The sequence below is a fragment of the Crotalus tigris genome, unplaced genomic scaffold (genome assembly GCF_016545835.1).
Source record: "Crotalus tigris isolate CLP2741 ecotype Arizona unplaced genomic scaffold, ASM1654583v1 scf7180000017716.2861928, whole genome shotgun sequence".
In the NCBI taxonomy this organism is placed as follows: domain Eukaryota; kingdom Metazoa; phylum Chordata; class Lepidosauria; order Squamata; family Viperidae; genus Crotalus; species Crotalus tigris.
The window spans coordinates 1,820,390-1,837,799 of NW_024096587.1; the positions used below are offsets into that span (position 1 = coordinate 1,820,390).

Genomic DNA, 17,410 nt, shown 5'->3' on the forward strand with positions numbered 1-17,410 from the left:
GTGGGTGGTATGTTAATGCAGTTTGGTCAAGCATCACTCAAGAACCAGTTTGATGGTTAAAGACAGGTTTGAAATTGAAAGACTGTGAACTCTGCCTTAGTTCCCCCCCCCCCCCAGCCCAAGCTGGCTGTGTGACTGTGGGCTAGTCTCTTTCTTTCCACCGTAGGAAAAAGGCAATGGCAAAGCACTTCTAAACAGAACAGCAAAAACTGATAAGAAGAAAATATTCTTGTATGGTAGACAAAAAAATGCAACTACTGTGCAAAAAGATGGGGAAAACCCCAGTGCTCTATTGAGAATTACAGCAACGCACTACCACCTGCTCTCCATTTCCTCACAATGACACACATGCTTTAACACAAGTAGGTGTTACAGTGAATCAATCTTTAAAAGTATTTAAGTGGATAATTTTTCTCCTTTTTGTATAAGTACTGTCTGGTGAAAGAAATCTATCCCTTAAAAATGAAAACAAACATAGTGATATCAGAAGAGTTTTGGACCTGATTTTATTTAATAAAGATGTGAATCACAAGGCAACCTTAGTTACATAGATAAAGTATCACAGAGTTGCAAAAGTCCTGTGACCCATCTATTCCTCAGATGAGATGTTCAATAGGGAACAGGGAATGGAAAAGTAAGTCAGAAATGAAAAATGGAAGAGCCAGGGATTTTATATATAAGGCATGACACAGACCCATCAGAAACTTAACAGCAACAATTTGATCTACTTAAAAATCAGCCCAGATAGAGAAAATTGCATAATGCAACCTTCTTTGTTTCTCCCAGTAAACATCTGATTTGTCAGGATGGGATTAAGTATCTAAGGGAACTCCATTAAACAAAGCTGATTCCTACTGTTGATATTCTCAGAAAAATGGAGCCACATTAGCTAAAAAAGGTCCTTTAGAGGGATGAATTTGGAACTTGACAAGGGTGAAGATGACAACTGAAAAGAAATCCGAAGAGAATATTTATGGGCCCCAAAGGTGCAGTATCCAAAAGCCCAGAATTCCCATTTTGTCAGTCATCTGCGTGGTTCAAGGAGGCAATTTGTTTCATTTTTTTGTCTGTTTGATGATAAGACTGTCGCTGGAAGAGAAAGACACAACAAACAACTGTGAGAAATGTACCATAATATGGGCTTGGGGAGCAAGCATGAAATCAAGCCTTAATTTTTATGGTTAACCCAGAACAAGAGTAATTAAGGGTTCAAACATATATATGTGGGTTTGGTAGATTAATTCCTCGAGGCAGAAAAGCAGGTTTGTCCTATACTGTTGTTCAGTTTCTACAACATTATTAAATTGTTGTTTGGATACAGAAATTCTGTATTCTTCTATTTTTCTTCAGCCTGTTCCATGACGAGAGTAAAAGTAAGTCAAGTCATAGCTTTGGGTAGCTGATTTTATTAAGGGAAGAGAGACAATGATGCCCAATGCCTAACTGAGAAATTTACGTCGAATCCCTTATTATTAGGCAAAACCTTTGTAAACTTGTCTAGTTGCCCCATAAAACAATAATCACTTAAATGAAAAATGCTACGAATAGAACTACTAGAAAAGCTTCCTTTTCTTTTTTACTTCTTTTAGGGAAGACTATAACAAGATGCTCTTGAACATATTCCTTCCCACTTTTTCAACATTTTGTCCTAATGTCATAATCATTGCATCATTATCCACTTTATGCCACTTGACTCTCAATTAATCTGGGTGATATACAATCTGGGTGGTATACAAATCACTGAACACTATTAAAAAGAAAAAGAAAACCCCAAACAAAACATAAAGGTAGCAGTTTACTATATTAATGAATAAACGTTTTATAAAAAAGACTCTATTTAAATATACAGGTAATCCCTGAGTGACGAGTGCTCACTTAATGCTCGTTCGAAGTTACGTGAAGAGTGCCTGCTAGTGTTTACCAGCAAGTCTCAAAATTACGACTACTGCAGCACCACGCCCATCATTCGCCCTTACGAGCAACTTCAGTGGCACTGCAACATTCACCCTATTCCCTCCCCCCACTCCTCACAACTGCTTCCTCCTCCCTGCCGCACCAGACTCACTTATCTTGCAAAAATCCTCTCTGCTGCGGTTTCTTTCCCTTTGAGGGAGAGGATAGTCGGCTTGGAAATGTTTTTCGCACAAGAATGGAAGTTACTGTGATCTCGCGCGAGTGTTTGAAGTTGCACCAAATCACGGACCTCAGAAACTTTCATTCTCTATGCGGGAGAAGGCCAGGCCCCTCGCACCGGCCGGAGCCTGCCGTGCTGGAGGAGAAAGTGACCCCATTGCCCCCAGAGCCTCTGAGGCATCTTCCAAGCAGTCTGAAACGGAGGCTTTTGCATGCCTCCGGAGGTTGGAGCCAGCCCTCAGACTGCTCCAAGCTGCTGCTGCCCAGAACGGAGCTTCCAAGGGCCTGATCCACGCCTCGGAAGGGTCTTCCAAGCCGTTTGCGCCAGGAACGGAGGTTGGGGGGTGCTTCTGCATGCCTCCGGAGGTTGGATCCAACCTCTGGAAGTTCCTTTCTGGGCGCAAATGGCCTGGAGCAGTCCTCTGAGGCCTGGATCCAACTTCTGGAAGCATGCAGAAGCCCCCCCCATCTCTGTTCCGTGGGCGGCCATGTGGCTCCGGAGTTGGGGGGAAGCAGGAGGCAGGCACCGCAAACAGTGTAACAATTCAGGCACCCATTCTCTGCAAAAGAGGATCGATGCCTGAGCTTGCACGATATTAAGGCACCCAGGGGCTTCCATCGACTCTCCTGTCCCTCAAAAGCAGGAGCCGTGGCAGAAAGGAGACAGATCTTTTCAAGTGAGTCCGGCGCGGCAAGAATGGAGGGGGAAACATGAGGTATCTTAGTGAGTTGGGGAGGCCTTGGGGACCTGTTCCATCACTAGCCCCCCCATGGCTTTCTCCACCCTGAGATATCGAGATTCACACTACGAGTTACGAGTGGAATGTGCAGGCTCCATTGCACTCATAACTCAAGGGCTATCTGTAGTATGGGCACATAACATTTCAGTCTACACTCTAAACTGCATACCCTTTTTAGATAAACAGACACTTAGATGAGATCTGCTCAATTCACATGAAGATGGCAAACTATGAGTCCTTCCTCTATATTTTTATGAACACCCAGTTGCTATGAAACTATTAACGGAACTGGAGCACCAGCTAAAAGCTGCTGTCATAGATGTTCTGGGAAGCTATACTTAGTTTGTTCATTTTGGCATTTCATTTTCTACAGTTTGAAAGTAACTCCAATAACTTTGTAATATTAGCCTGGAGAAAAGACAGCCTTGAATTCACAAACTTATAATACTTTGGAGATGACAATGACCATGCTTTCGAATGCTGGATGGAATGCTTGGTCAAGGTTGGAACAATTTTCCATCCAGTTTCAGCTGAAAAGCACCAGACGTTTGCTATTTTCAGCAGAAGAAAAAGGAAGAGTGGTGGCTTAATCTCCTCTTGACCCCACAATTTGTCAGTCCAAGATTTCTCCAGAGAAATAATAAAGCATGTGGAGCTTAAATATTTTTGTAACACTGAATTTCTCAGGAAGAATGAAAAGTTTTGATTAGAAAAATAGCCTGCCTGTCTTCCAAAGGGAGAGGGGGGAAAAAAAAAAACCCTAAGCAAACATCCATCCAAGCAACTCTTATTAAATTCACAGCCCCCTTTAGGTTGCCTATAACCTAAAATCAAGCATCTGTGGGAGATTGTTCACGCATCAGGGCAGTTTAACCTAACAAGGTTCCACAATCTACAAAGAAGAGCCCAAACTTATTCTTATGTAGGTTCTTTTTTCAACAAGTAAAATATCATCAAACAGCTACACAGACATAGTGATGATCTATGGAGGACAAGCCAGCCCCGGGTCTTGTTTTCTATGGGCCTCTCTCCTCACCACTGTAATTCCCAGCACTCTAAATGGCTCCATATTTGCCATACTTCTATTTTACATTTATCAAAATCTAGGAAGATGATTCATCGAGATGTTTAACTAATTAAGGTTTGTGTATGGATAACATAAAGACATTGGAGAAAAAAGTACAATTTCAGTTGATGCCATCTCAGAACAAGACCTTCTCTTTCACGCGCACGAGTGGGACTGTGTATTCCAAACAGCAGATGCTGCACTATCTGCCACCTACAGCTTTTGTAAATATATCATATAGTGTTACCAAATGAATTAGAAATAACTTAAGCCATTTTCTCAAATTAAAGACTGTATGAAAAAGGTGTTGTGCCTTACCTTCCTCTGGATCCCGGTCAAAACATAGTAGCAGCAGAAGAGAGAAGACAAGAGAAAAAAAAGGATTAGAAAAATTTACAAAGCCTGTTGTATCTCCATGTTTATGGCGCATGCTTTGGGAACTGTATTTATGCTACATCCAGAGAGCAGGATATATTATATTACACTTATATTTTTGTTCTTCTCCCAAAAACCTAAAGCAGCGTAAGATAAAGAGCTTCCTAGTGGTCCCCATCCCACTTTTCGAGAGAGGAACTGCAATCTTTTCGACTTTCCCTAAATCATTTCAAGCTACAATTAATTCATCACAGGAAAAATCTAAAGTCTGTAGATCAGCTGCTAGGATATTCACAGGCCACTCACCTTGTAAAGCCTTCATCCTGTAGATTAAGCACTAAATTGTCAGCTGTAAGATACACACGGTTTTGAGATGCTGCAATCTGTAAAAGTTTAGGGCAGTGGATAAAAAAGGCAGTTAGCAAAGATCCTGAAACACGTGGGGGTTTGGCAGAAACATACCTAAGCACAGAAGGTTCTTTCAACATTTAGGACAGTGTTTCTCAACCTTGACAATTTTAAGGCATGTGGACTTCAACTCCCAGAATTCCACAGCCAGCAATGCTGGCTGTGGGATTCTGGGAGTTGAAGTCCACATGCCTTAAAATGGTCAAGGTTGAGAAACACTGATTTAGGAGATCCTTCCATAATCTCATCCTAGTGGCTCTACAGCAAAGTCCCTGTAGAAGCGTGCTATGGACAAAATTCTCTCTTCCCTTTTGAAAGTTTATTCATTTTTTTTGATCATCAGTATGGGCTCTGTTTTATCAGATCCCAGAACACAAGACAACAGGTGTGGAATTTTGTTTTATGTTACAAATTTCAGACAGATCCAGGTCCATCAGTATTCTAAATGCCCAAATTCATTCTGCTTCTCCGTCTGATTTTGTTCCTGCTGTGAGCCTTTCCCTAGTCTGTGACACATGTTCTGCAAGTGACCATGACTGAGTATAGCTCACTGAAATGATGTGGGCCTGCTCTTACAACAAGAGTCAAAAGTCTTCTCGGCTCTTGTTAAGATGGGGAGATCAGCAGGCACTGATGGTAAAGCTGAACATCAGGAGAAGCATCTCATATTCGCCTTGGATTCATCACTTGGCCTGGTATAATGCGAAAGCAGCAGCTGAGGGTGGACATGAGTACATATATACGAAAGCAAATCCACTAGTCTAATACTCACCGTTTTGGAGATATTCTGGGCAGCACGGATCTTGCGCAGCTTGATGTAACCTGGGTTCTTGCTGAGGGCTTCTCCAATGTGAGCAATCAGTTAAGGTTGCGTTTCTTAAAAGTTTTGAACTCAGGCTCATCTTTTGCCATCCCCTCAGCTATGTTTAAGCTGCATTACTTTACCTGAAACCACATTATGTGAAGATTAGCGTGCTCTTGCATTCTACTGCTACATCCAAAGCGCCTGAAACCTGTAGCAATCTTTCCCTCTCCCATCAAAGCAAGGATATCATTTTAGCAGCTGTGGCTTCACCTTCAGCCTGAACAATCTTGTGCCTTTGTTCTTGCTTTGCTTTTTCCACAAGGAATTGTGCTCGCTGAGCTTCTTGCTGGGCTAGAGAACAGAGAAAAATTAGTATCTTGGCAAGAACCAGAGTCATGTAATACACATGTGGAAATGCCAGAGCGTTGCTAATTACTTCTTGTATTTATTAAATATTCGGTCACAAACAAATTACTGGATTTTTCAGCCTGGAAAGCCAAATGTAAACCTCCAGCTTTTTAGATAGTCTTTAATTTTACATTTCGCCTTTATTATTTTTATAAACAACTCCAGCCAGTGAACATATCTAATACTCCTATTTTCCTCACAAACCTGTAAGGTGAATTAGGCTGAGAGTCAGTAGCAGGCACAAGGTCATCCAGCTAGTATTACAATGAATTACATGGTATTATAACAAATATTTATTCTTTGTTTAAAACAGGTCTCCCCAAAGTCTTCAACTCATTAACTGCTTCATAAAGTTTCAGATCTTTCATCAATCCTCAAATATTTATATAAAAATAATACTGAACTAATAGTAGTACAAATAATAATGGATAGGCGAATAAAAATGCCAAATCAAGTCTAAACATCTAGCTGACTGTGCAACTAACCATAATAATAAAAGATGGATAGTGAGATTGACCATTTGGAGAATCCTGATTTAAAACAAGAACCCAACCTTTCTTTCACGCAGAGAGCTAATATAGCATTTGACTAACATGCTGTAGGATGCATTATTTTAAAAGTGGGATCCGAGCACTAGTTATTTAATTGTTCCAATTGCTTAAATTAAATTACAATATGACTGGCATTAAACTTATCTCACTTTAAACTACTTTTAGAATATCCAACTTTAAAATTAACTGATTTACACATACACCCTGCCTCTTATAAAAATTATGTGGGAAGTAAATGTAATGAATTTAATGGTCTCAATATTGCACTCTAACTCATCTTCAACTTAAACAGATTTCCTATAAAACAAAATGAAAAACACCACCACCACCTAATGATCTGACATTAAATCACAGATGGTCCCCTGTGGATAATCCTGAATCCAATTCAGGAGAACGGAAGAGCAGGAACGGAGGAGAAGAGGGGGAAAGCATGGCTGCCACAGGAAGCAAAAGACAAAAAGGACCAAAGAGAGGAGCCGGCATTGATATAGGCAGTTTGTGCTGCAGACTGTGGCAAGAGTAAAAGCAAACCGTTCAAATGACCACATAGGCTCGCAGAAAGGATTCTCATCTGAAGCTTCAATAAGATGTATGTGAATCATGGAATACACAGCCCTTCTTCAGAAAAATAGGCAATTAAAAAAATGGCATTGGAAAATGATGTAAAGTGTGCCTTCTAATGTTCTTTGTCAATCTTTCTATCAGCAGTAACTATAGGTGGTGTCTGTTCCTATATAACAAAATAACATGCTACATAAATGTACTTTTGTGTGTTTCTGTTTTCTCCTGTGTGCACTCAGAAACTCCAAGGTGGACTGCATACCCCTTATTCTGGATCCTAGGACAGGAGAGAGAATTGCTCAGAATGGAAGTTACCAATACGCTGAGCAGCTGCCCACCTGCCTCTCATATAGGGATGAGTTTAAAGAATTTTTCAGGAATGTTTTCCCCTGCAGCCCTTTGCTAGCATGATCCTATTTTCAAATCCAGTCTTCTTTTTTCGGTTTCTCCAGCTGTTACAGTTTCCTTTAATTTAAGCATCAACTCACCCACTTGCTTGGCTTCAACTGCTGCTGTGTATTCTCGGCTAAAACTCAGCTCTGTGATAGCTACGTCATCCAATATAAGGCTAAAATCCTTTGCTCGTTCCGTCAGATCCCGTCGGATAAGCAAAGATACCTAAAAATGTAAAGCCACAGTTCTTGCTCAAGGAAAAGTGACAAAATCGTTAAGTCATAGAATCATGTTGCCGAAGTGGCCATTTAAATCCTTGCACCTATCCCTTTGGTACAAAAATCTATCCACTCATGTCCAAAACATCCCAGCAAGAGGAGTCCATCACCTGTCTGATTGATTCCACTGTTAAACTGCTCTTTTTATCATTTGATATTTAAACATAATATGCCTTCCTGTAACTTTGGATAGTGGGATGGGCAACATTTAAATTTAATAAATTAACTTAAAAGTCATATATCTGAACTCTGTCTTTTGAAGTGTTTTTTTTCCCCTCAGTGTCAGTTTTTCAGATATCTGAAAGGTGCCATCAGGGCTTTTTTTTTTCTCATAGAACACCCAGAACGGAGTTCCGGCACCTTTTTTGGATGGAACCTTGTAAGGTAAGCAAGGCGAGTTGTATGACGTGTGTGTGAGTTCCGGCACTTTTTTTTTTTTTACAAAAAAAGCACTGGGTGCCATCATAATCCTTCAGTTTTTTAAAAAGACTAAATATTCCCTATCCTCTCAATCTCTTTTCATAATATTTGTTTCTAATTATCCAATAGTTCTCACTGTCTCTTCCTGACCTTATTTATTTTGTAAATTCTTACATTCTTCTTCAAGTAGAATGCATTTTTCTAAAAAGATTGGCCATAATAATTCTTAAAGAACTGGGCTTAACACTGGACCCTTTTCAAGATGGCTGCTGCAAGGTAAGAGTTTCTTTTTTTCTTATCAAAGATCTGATTTCACTGCAAAAGCTGGGTCTTTGGCAGTGCTCTCCCTGGTTTTGAATGGGAGTACTTAGGAGTGACCCAAGACAACTTTTGGAGGACCATGACCCAGTGGGCAAGGGGGGGAGGGTCTTGAAAATTCCAATCCCCTCTGGAAGCGATTGAAAAGTCATTGGGCGCATCCATCTTCCCATCAAGCCCTTTCCTTTTCTATGCACATCAGAATTTTAACTTTCACTTTTTGACTTCATTGTTTTATTTTGCTTATTGTTTTAAAAATTGATTAATGGGAGTTGATTTATTTCAACCTCTTGCTGGATTCTAAGTGCCTTTTTTTTTTTGATATATGTTGTTCTGGATAATCTGTGTCCCTTCCGTACGGAAAGCATGAGATTCGGGTGGGAGGGATGAAGAGTTCTCAGATTCTCACCACTGGTTTCTGTATTTTTTGAATTTGCAAAAGACCTGGAGTTTATTTCCATTGAACTTTTCTTATAAATCTGGATTGAAATATAGAGGCAAACGTACTTTTTTTGTTCTCTGTTCCCTGGCTAAGTTTCACAGATTAAGAAGGTTGAACAGTCTCTGAAACCTAAGAAAGCAGGCTGGGGAGATGTGCAGCTCCTAGCTGGATTCCTCTCTCGAAAGCTTGATCAAACTTTAATGATTGTTAAAAGAATGTTAAGATCTGAAGCTTTATCTTTGGATGTGGATGACTGTACACAAATGGATTTTGATCCAGTTCCAGATCAAAGAAACAATTTCATGGCTGGAGAACCTGCGAAGTGGATTTCATCTGCTGTTCTGAAGTTTAAGCCTGCACATTCATTCACATTCAGCTTTATAGCTTTGACTACAAGGAAGTCTGAGGGAGACTGGATGGATTTATTACAGTTAATTGGCAATTACTTCTGCTTGCACTTTGATCGGAAGATAGACCTATTTTGGAGACTGAATTTACTATATTTAATTAAATAACAATTGATTAGAGATGATATTAAGAAACAAACATGAATATTTGACCCAGGACAATTTGTTTACAACTTCTGGGATGATTTGGGATAGACAAGATGCTGTGATAAAATTCTGTACAAGTGGATTACAATAACAGCCTGTTAACAGAGAGTTTTGAAACTTTAATTTTGTTTTGTTTCATTAATATTATTTTTTCCAGTAACTACTTGGTCATTAATATAACATATAGAACACAGGTCAACAAGTTGCAAATAGATTTAATACTGTAGTTTAAAAAATTTGGAGGGCTTTTTTCGCAAGGGGTGGAAATTAATGCTGTAGTAATATATTAATCAGTATTCAACTAGAGGGGATAATATGTGTATAATGTCTTTTATTGTGGCACCTTTTTAATGCTTTGATTCTTTTATGTTTTGTATGTTTTGTCCTTTTGGAATTTCTTTTTTTTTTAGTTTTGTATTTTGTATTTGAATTTTGTTTTGAATTAAAAAATGTAAAAAAACCCCTGGGTTTAATAGTCGATGCAAGATCTGAGCAAGGCAGAATAAAAAATACTCTTAAAACTACATTTGCTATTTTTGCAGCCACATTGCACTGCCTGCCTATGCACATCTGCTACCAAGCCAGGATATTTCCCACTCAATTTCTTGCCTAGAGGAAATTTGCAAAAGATCTCATTTGTTCCCTAAACAATTGCTTAATACATAAATCATCTGCAACCAGTAAAGTAGTGGACACATCTGTGAAAAGTAAGTGATTAAGTGCAGGAAGACAGGTCTGGTATCAGAAAAGGACAAACCTGAGCTCGTTGGGTAATGAGCTGTGACGCATTAAACTTTGCTACCACACTTTTGAGTACTTCATTGACAATGGAAGGAAGAACCCGTTCTTCATAGTCTAGTCCAAGTCGCTGGTATAAGCTGGGCAATTCTACAGCATTGGGTCTTGATAGAACACGCAAGGAGATATTCACCATCTGCAGATCTAGAGTCAAAATCAAGTCAACCACAATCTCTAAAGTGCATTCTATTTTATTTCTCAAGTCTGATTATATATCTAATTACACCACCCTGAATCAGTTTTTTTTCTTTTTTTAACATATTTTTATTAATTTTTTATAATTACAAATCTTTAGTGCTTAGTAAACAATGTGTTGTCTGGGTCCAGATATTTAACTTGATAATATATCTTAAGTTCCTGCTCTCTACCCCTTTTTTCTAGCCATTAGTAAAATATATCCCATGTCTGACAGTATTCTGTGTCTTCTTTCCCTTTCCTTTTCAGTGTGAGCCTGTCCATTTCCACACAGTCCAAAATTTTCTAAAAATTTCTCTTCTTCCACTGGTATATCTTCATTTTTCCAGTGCTGTGCAAATGTAATTATCGCTGCTGTTAATACATGTAACATTAAATATACATATTTTTATCATAACGTTCTGAGGTTATACCTAAGAAAAATGGTTCCGGCTTAAGATCTACACGTTTTCTTAACATTTTATCTAACCACATATGTATTTTTGACCAGATTTGTTTTTCCTTTGGGGCATGTTCACCAAAGGTGGTAGTATGTGTCTGGCTTTTGCCTACATTTCCAACAATTGCTAGACATGTTTTTAAACATTTTTGCTAACCCTGCAGGTGGTAGATGCCATCTATAAAACATTTTATATAGATTTTCTTTGTATGCAGCTGCCATTCTCATCCTGAATCAGTTGTTTTGAAGTCCTTAATTTACATTCTGGCCAGACAACTGTATGCTCTTCCAGGTACCAACAGAAGGGTATCAAAACTGATATAGAATGCAAAATTCAAAATTGTGGAAACACAAAACCTATTTACTCCGCAATGCTCACTTATAGATTTCAATGGTTTTGTGACATCATTCTTAGTATAAACTTCATTGCAGCATTGTTATAAAGACTACAGATGGAGAAATATCTACATACATCATCCTAACTTCTTAGGAAGTAAAAACTCTGTGCAACTCTGTTCTTACCTTTGGATCCTGTTGGTGAGGAAATTTTGCGGGGCCGGGCTCGAATATCATAAATTATTGGATACTGGAACCAAGGAATTCTGTGGAGATTAGGAATAATTATAACTGAATGAGATGTAAAAAAGAAATAAAATTCTATGCCTCTTATTTGGAAATACAAATATTTCCATATAACTTAAACTTTACTCTTTAATGAGAAAATATTTCTAAAAGTTTTAAGAGCACTATCTTAACAAAAACAGAAATTATATCAATATGAAGGATTTTTAAATAGCTTTGAGGGGAAATTTAAACACTATCTTCCCAAACTGAAGTAATACCAAATTAAATTTGGGGGAAAATATCTTTGGAAACATTGGTATGAGGATATTGCCTTCAAATTACTGTTAAATTCTAAAAACAATTTTCTACTACACCACCCAATCTCCCAACCTTTTGGGCACCAGGGACTGGTTCCATGGAGAGATTTTTCTGCAGACCTGAGGGGGTGTGGTTTTGCGTGCTGCCTGCATCTCACGCATATGGCTTCGCTTGTTTGCATGGCCTGATTGCTGGCATGCCACGGACTAGTGCTGATCCGTGGACCGGGGTTGGGGACCTCTCCCCTAGATGAGTACCTGAAATGAAGTCCCTCTGAAAGGACAATATCCTGCTGAACTCCACCAATGCGGTTGAAGAATATTGCTCTTTGTCCACCTTCCACTGTAGAAATCAAAAGCATTCTGGTGTTACCACCAACAGTTGAACAATAGAAAGAGATTAAAGAATTAAAATAAAAGTTACCTACCTGTAAAGACAGACTCACGGATACCATAAGCTGCAGCTCCAGCACCCAACAGCAATTTTAAAGCAGTGCTCATCCCACGTGGGCCAGTAGGCAGGCGGCCAGCAAAGTCTTTCAGGCTCTGAGCCATGGCAACCTTGTTATGGAGACAGGTCCACAATTATACAATTACACAATTCTGCAAAATTTCTTACTGAAATTCTGATAAAGTTTGGAAGGAGAGGTGGACTGTGCATGAAGTATTTTATGCATGCAATTATCTCTGAATAAAGAATTCTGCACCGAGAACCACACCAATAAGAGTGCTGAAACTTGCTAACCACTTACACAGACTATGATATATGTACATAACATATATGTGTGTGTGTGTGTGTGTGTGTGTGTGTGTATGTATATGTATGTGTATGTATGTATGTATATTTATATATATAGGTCTTTGGTTATTCGGGTTTTCTCCCACGTAAAATTGGAGTGTCTTGGCAACGTTTCGACGAAGTCCCATTTGTCATCTTCAGGCTGGTGTTTTCAGCTTCGTGCTTCGAGGAGCAAATGTTGCCAAGACACTTCCAATTTTACGCGGGAGAAAACCCGAATAACCAAAGACCTATATACAAACACCTGCGAAAACCTCAGAAAACATACATACATACATACATATATATATATAGTGATAAAGCAGCCATTCTTTACTGCTAGGACGACAAGAGCGAAAGTTAAGTTTTTATTAAGGAACATCACCCCGTTCAGAAGTGCGATATTACAGGCTTCTAAAAAGCCATGGAAGCGGGGCAATTGTCTATGGAGCGGGGTAATGCAAGTGAATTCACCCCCCCCCCAATTTGTTCAGCACAGCTGTTAAATCATGAATAAAATCCGCCCATTCTGCAGCACGCCCCTTGTTTGAAACGGTCTCATTGAAAGCACTGGATCAGTCAGCCGCTCCCTTCCCCAACATGCCTGCTGCCCCTTCACTACAGAGAATTCATCCCCGGGGAAGCAGGCGGAGGCTCTAAAATGCTTCTCCTCTTCTCAGAAAAACCTCACGGAATCCGCCTCCGAGGATAACCAGCCCTTACCCTCGTTCGTCAGTCACGCCGCCGCGCCAGAGAGAAGGACACAGGAAACGGCGGGCTCTGAAAAACGTTTCCGGGTCAGGCCGGAAGGGCTTTCTCCCTTGCGGAAGCGTGGCATCCGAGCACCTCGAAACAGCTAATGGCTCTCCAAGCCCCTGAAGCCTAGTGGCGCTTTGTTATTTGCGGCTCGGCCCATCTGGAAACGCAACGTGTGCCCGTGCGAACAGTGCGGGGCTCTGTTTCCGTCCGTGGTTCGAGCGCCTTGAAGCGAAAGCACAATTCGGGAACAGGAAGTGGCTGACCCTGGAAGAGGAAGCCGATGCCCCCGTGGGAGAAAACCGCGAGTTCGCCGCTTTAAAGATGGCGGCCGGCCCCGTGAGGAAGCGTCCCCACACGGAGGGAGGCTCTGCGGACGGAGAGGGGTCTGATCCCCGCCGCGCCGGGAAGAGGCGGCTGGTGGTGATCCTGGAGGGGGCGTCGCTGGAGAGCGTCAAGGTGCGGGAGGCTGTCCGAGAGTGCTGGGCAAAGTTTTAAGTCTCGGGGAAGAGTACGGAGGAGGGTCCGGGAGGAGAAGTGGCTTTAAACTTCCCTTCCGAAGCAGTGGCCAAAGTCCAAAGCTCCTCCGGGGTCGGTGGGAGTGGCTTTATCACCTTTCTCTGAAATACGTTGGATTTAATCTGTGTGCGGGACAAAGATCTTATCCTGACGGCAGCATTTCTCGGCCAGCAATTCCCAAGCTGGTTATGTCCACGTGCGGGGTGAGAGCAACCGCCGGAATCGTCACTTTGGACGGATTCTGGAAATTGTAATCCCGACGTATTTGGACGGCTTTAAAAAAAAATGCCGGGAAGAACCGAGGCGTTATCATTATATAGAGCCCCTATTATCAGAGGCCATATATTTAAGCACAGGCGTCATAACTTAACCAGTAGTATGGGATGCAGAGATCTTAGTTTCTTAAAATACGATGTTAAATTAAGAGCACTGATATGGTAAGGGAAATTCTGTTGAGAAATAAAATTGCCTCCCACAAATTCGATTTATGGAGCGCCATGTGTCATACAGAACATAAATGTCTCTTGCTCATGAACCAATGGTGTAGAACCAGAAAGTTCAGAAGTCATATAGAAAAGTTTATCTAGTAGTATGGATCGGAGCTTTTCCTAATTTGGCACTGTTTTATTGCTTAGGTTGGGAAAACATATGAATTGCTTAATTGTGACAAGCATAAATCCTTGCTTCTGAGGAATGGCAGAGACCCTGGAAGAGTTCGACCAGATATCACCCACCAGGTATTCTATGCAGGTTTAAGTCCAGTTTTATGGCCCACCTCTGTTCCTGAAATATTAATTGGGAAATTAGATTCATGAAAAGGCCAGAAACTAATGCTGGCAATTCTGTTTTTGAATCCCGCCACAAATGCTCCTTTTTATTTTTTCACTATTATTTCTTAGTTATGCATATACTAATACTTTCTTTAGGCACTGCCCTTTTTCAAATATTCTTTACAACAGTCTTGAACCCTTCTGAGAGAGAGAGAGACTTCCTAGATTTTGCTTTTTAAATAGGTACATATATGATTTTTCATTTTTTAATTTAGAGCCTCTTGATGCTCATGGATAGTCCTTTAAACCGAGCTGGCCTTCTCCAAGTATACATCCATACAGAAAAAAACGTTCTTATTGAAGTCAATCCACAGACAAGAATTCCTCGCACCTTTGATCGTTTTTGTGGTCTCATGGGTAAGAAATGCAACTAAGATATACCACCCCATTAAGCATACCGAGCAATGTTTCTCTGTGGATCTTTGTATTAGTTTGGTCTAGTTTGGGATCACTTTTATTGATACAGGTGCACACTACCTTGCAGAACGTTTATATAGGGTAGCCTAGGTAGTTATATATCCAGGTACTGTTTATAACCTGTCTATCACATTAGCGTAACATACTGAAACAATGGATTTTCTAGTACTATTTCTGGAACATATTTGCCTTTTTGTTGAGCCTGGAAGTACAATATATTTTGTATTCAACACAAGAAGTAAGATTTTAAAGAGGAGCAAACAAAAAATATTGAAATTACGCTGGGGGTTGAACTATAAAAAGTTGGTGAAGTTCACTATAGTTTACATGAAATTATAATTTAATGAAGTACATGGATGTGATTATGTTCCATCTATTTTACATTTATATCACTAACATTTTATCCTGTGGCACCATTTTTAAAAGGATCCCAGGCTCCATATATGGTCCTGAGTCTTATAGTCACTTGTACTTTACATTGCAAATATAAATCCATTCAATTTCTTAAGGGTAGAGAACCTGGCTTTCTGTATGATCCTGCATTTTGTCAGTCCATTGGTCTGCTAAGAAGGCTAGAGAGCCATCATCTGGGTTGAAAGTAATTTTACATTATGTTACTAAATTAAATCACTTTTCCCCTTTCTGGGGGTAACAAATGGATATTAGCTTTCCCTACTAATTAATTAGTAGGTCATGAATTATGCATTAGTCTATGGCACAGGTGTCAAACTCGCTGTGACATGTGACATGTCGCGACATAGTGTGACTTTTTTTGCATTGCCTGTGGAGCTGGGGTGGGCACGGCCTCCACATGATGCAACCAGCCTGGAGGCCAGCAGTTTGACAGCCCTGGTCTACAAAAAGAGAATATTCTGAAAACCACTGCTTGTATGGGATTGTTGCAGCTAACAGTATGTACTTCTGTATTCTCAGTGTTTCTTTGTCTCTCCTTAGTTCAGCTGCTGCATAAGTTTAGTGTCAGAGCTGCTGATGGCCCTCAAAAGCTGTTAAAGGTACTAATTCTACTATGATTCTATAGAAGATTAGTTATGTTTCTATTACCAGCTTAATCCAGTTTTTCTTCTGTAGGTGATCAAGAACCCAGTGACAGATCACCTCCCTGTGGGCTGCACAAAATTAGGCACCTCTTTCTCAGCCCTTCAAGTGGCAGACATGCGCGACTTAGTCCCTACTGCAGATCCTATAGCCATAATTGTGGGGGCGTTTGCTCATGGATCGGTAAGGCCTGTATATGTTCTTAGACTCTCTCTCTTATTTGCAAGCCAATTATCTCACCTCCATCTTAATTGAGGTTCTGGCTACAAAGATAATATAGTAGTCCTCAACTTCTGACCACAGTTGAGCCCAAAATTTCTGTTGCTAAATGAGACATTTGTTAAGTGAGTTTTGCCCATTTTAGGACCTTTCTTGCCACATTTGTTAAGTGAATCATTGCAGTTATTAAGTTAGTAACACAACTGTTAAGTGGATTTAGCTTCCCCATTGACTTTGTCAGAAGGTTGCAAAAGATGATAACATGACCTCAGGACACAGCAACTGTTATAAACACAAGTCAGTTGCCAAGCATCTGAATTTTTAATCAGTGACCATGGGGATGCTGCAACAGTTGTAAGTGTGAAATACAGTCGTTATTTTTTGCAGTGCTGTTGTATCTTTGAACAGTCACTAAATGAATTGGTGTAAGTTAAGGACTACCTATAATGGCTCTTGTTATACAACTGGATTAAATGTCTTAAAAACATGTGCTGTAAACTTGGTACATTTCTATAAAGAGGGGTGGGAATACTAGTGGCAGTGTGCTAATAGCCTCCTGCATTGACTTACCGCTTAAAAGAGATTAGTTGCTGAGATTATGGAGCTGGTTTTTTTTAAGAGTGCACCAATTTACAGAGAGTTATAGAAACAGAAATTTGTTTTCTGGAAAGTTAGATCATTTGTCTAACTTATATTCTCTGTTGTATAATTGATTGGAGTATTAATCACCTAGATATTAAACAATAACATATATACTTTAAAAAACTTGACTGGTTGCCATTTTTCTCCTTCAGCTTAATGTTGACTACACAGAAAAGACCATATCTATCAGCAACTATCCACTCTCTGCTGCTTTGACTTGTGCTAAAATCACCACAGCTTTTGAAGAAATGTGGGGAGTTATATAAGCCTTCTGTTTTGTTTATGGATTTGCAGCCTATATTTTGATCTAACAGGACTCTCTATATTGTAAATGTTATGTACTGTACCCTTATTTATGGGAAATACATCCTTACTTTTTTGTAGTAAATAAAGATTTTGTGTATATAGCAGTGTGATACTTACTAGCA

At 39.9% G+C, this 17,410-nt stretch overlaps 2 protein-coding genes across 4 annotated transcripts; one reads left to right on the top strand and one right to left on the bottom strand.

The window, feature by feature from the left end:
• Positions 1 to 483: 483 nt before the first annotated feature.
• On the bottom strand, positions 484 to 13,400 carry PHB2 (prohibitin 2). Of its 3 annotated transcripts, none has more exons than XM_039338780.1 (11): positions 13,148 to 13,256; positions 12,194 to 12,326; positions 12,024 to 12,108; positions 11,407 to 11,486; positions 10,210 to 10,394; positions 7,536 to 7,665; positions 5,775 to 5,878; positions 5,495 to 5,572; positions 4,621 to 4,697; positions 4,258 to 4,263; positions 484 to 1,089 (listed from the first exon to the last, which is right to left on the bottom strand). In XM_039338780.1, the coding sequence occupies exons 2-11, from the start codon at positions 12,318 to 12,320 to the stop codon at positions 1,056 to 1,058; spliced, it is 906 nt and encodes a 301-aa protein (XP_039194714.1). In that variant the 5' UTR covers positions 12,321 to 12,326; positions 13,148 to 13,256; the 3' UTR covers positions 484 to 1,055. The 3 variants fall into 3 exon arrangements, with proteins under 3 accessions (XP_039194714.1, XP_039194713.1, XP_039194715.1); XM_039338779.1 differs by lacking the exon at positions 13,148 to 13,256 and adding an exon at positions 13,267 to 13,400 and having other exon boundaries at positions 488 to 1,089; XM_039338781.1 differs by lacking the exons at positions 484 to 1,089; positions 4,258 to 4,263; positions 13,148 to 13,256 and adding an exon at positions 13,267 to 13,400 and having other exon boundaries at positions 4,617 to 4,697.
• A 184-nt stretch (positions 13,401 to 13,584) lies between these two features.
• On the top strand, positions 13,585 to 17,389 carry EMG1 (EMG1 N1-specific pseudouridine methyltransferase). The gene is made up of 6 exons (XM_039338782.1): positions 13,585 to 13,758; positions 14,454 to 14,555; positions 14,864 to 15,005; positions 16,020 to 16,078; positions 16,155 to 16,304; positions 17,135 to 17,389. Exons 1-6 carry the CDS (start codon positions 13,624 to 13,626, stop codon positions 17,246 to 17,248), a joined length of 702 nt encoding a protein of 233 aa, XP_039194716.1. The 5' UTR covers positions 13,585 to 13,623; the 3' UTR covers positions 17,249 to 17,389.
• The last annotated feature ends 21 nt before the right edge of the window (positions 17,390 to 17,410 follow it).

Coding starts and splice junctions, on each gene's coding strand:
- PHB2 (XM_039338780.1), bottom strand. CDS start 12,320: ATGGCTCAGAGCCTGAAAGACTTTGCTGGCCGCCTGCCTACTGGCCCA. Junction 10,395..11,406: donor CTCACCAACAGGATCCAAAG/GTAAGAACAGAG, acceptor TTTTGACTCTAG/ATCTGCAGATGGTGAATATC. Junction 4,698..5,494: donor CCCAGAATATCTCCAAAACG/GTGAGTATTAGA, acceptor AAACTTTTACAG/ATTGCAGCATCTCAAAACCG.
- EMG1 (XM_039338782.1), top strand. CDS start 13,624: ATGGCGGCCGGCCCCGTGAGGAAGCGTCCCCACACGGAGGGAGGCTCT. Junction 13,759..14,453: donor CGTCGCTGGAGAGCGTCAAG/GTGCGGGAGGCT, acceptor TTTATTGCTTAG/GTTGGGAAAACATATGAATT. Junction 15,006..16,019: donor TCGTTTTTGTGGTCTCATGG/GTAAGAAATGCA, acceptor GTCTCTCCTTAG/TTCAGCTGCTGCATAAGTTT.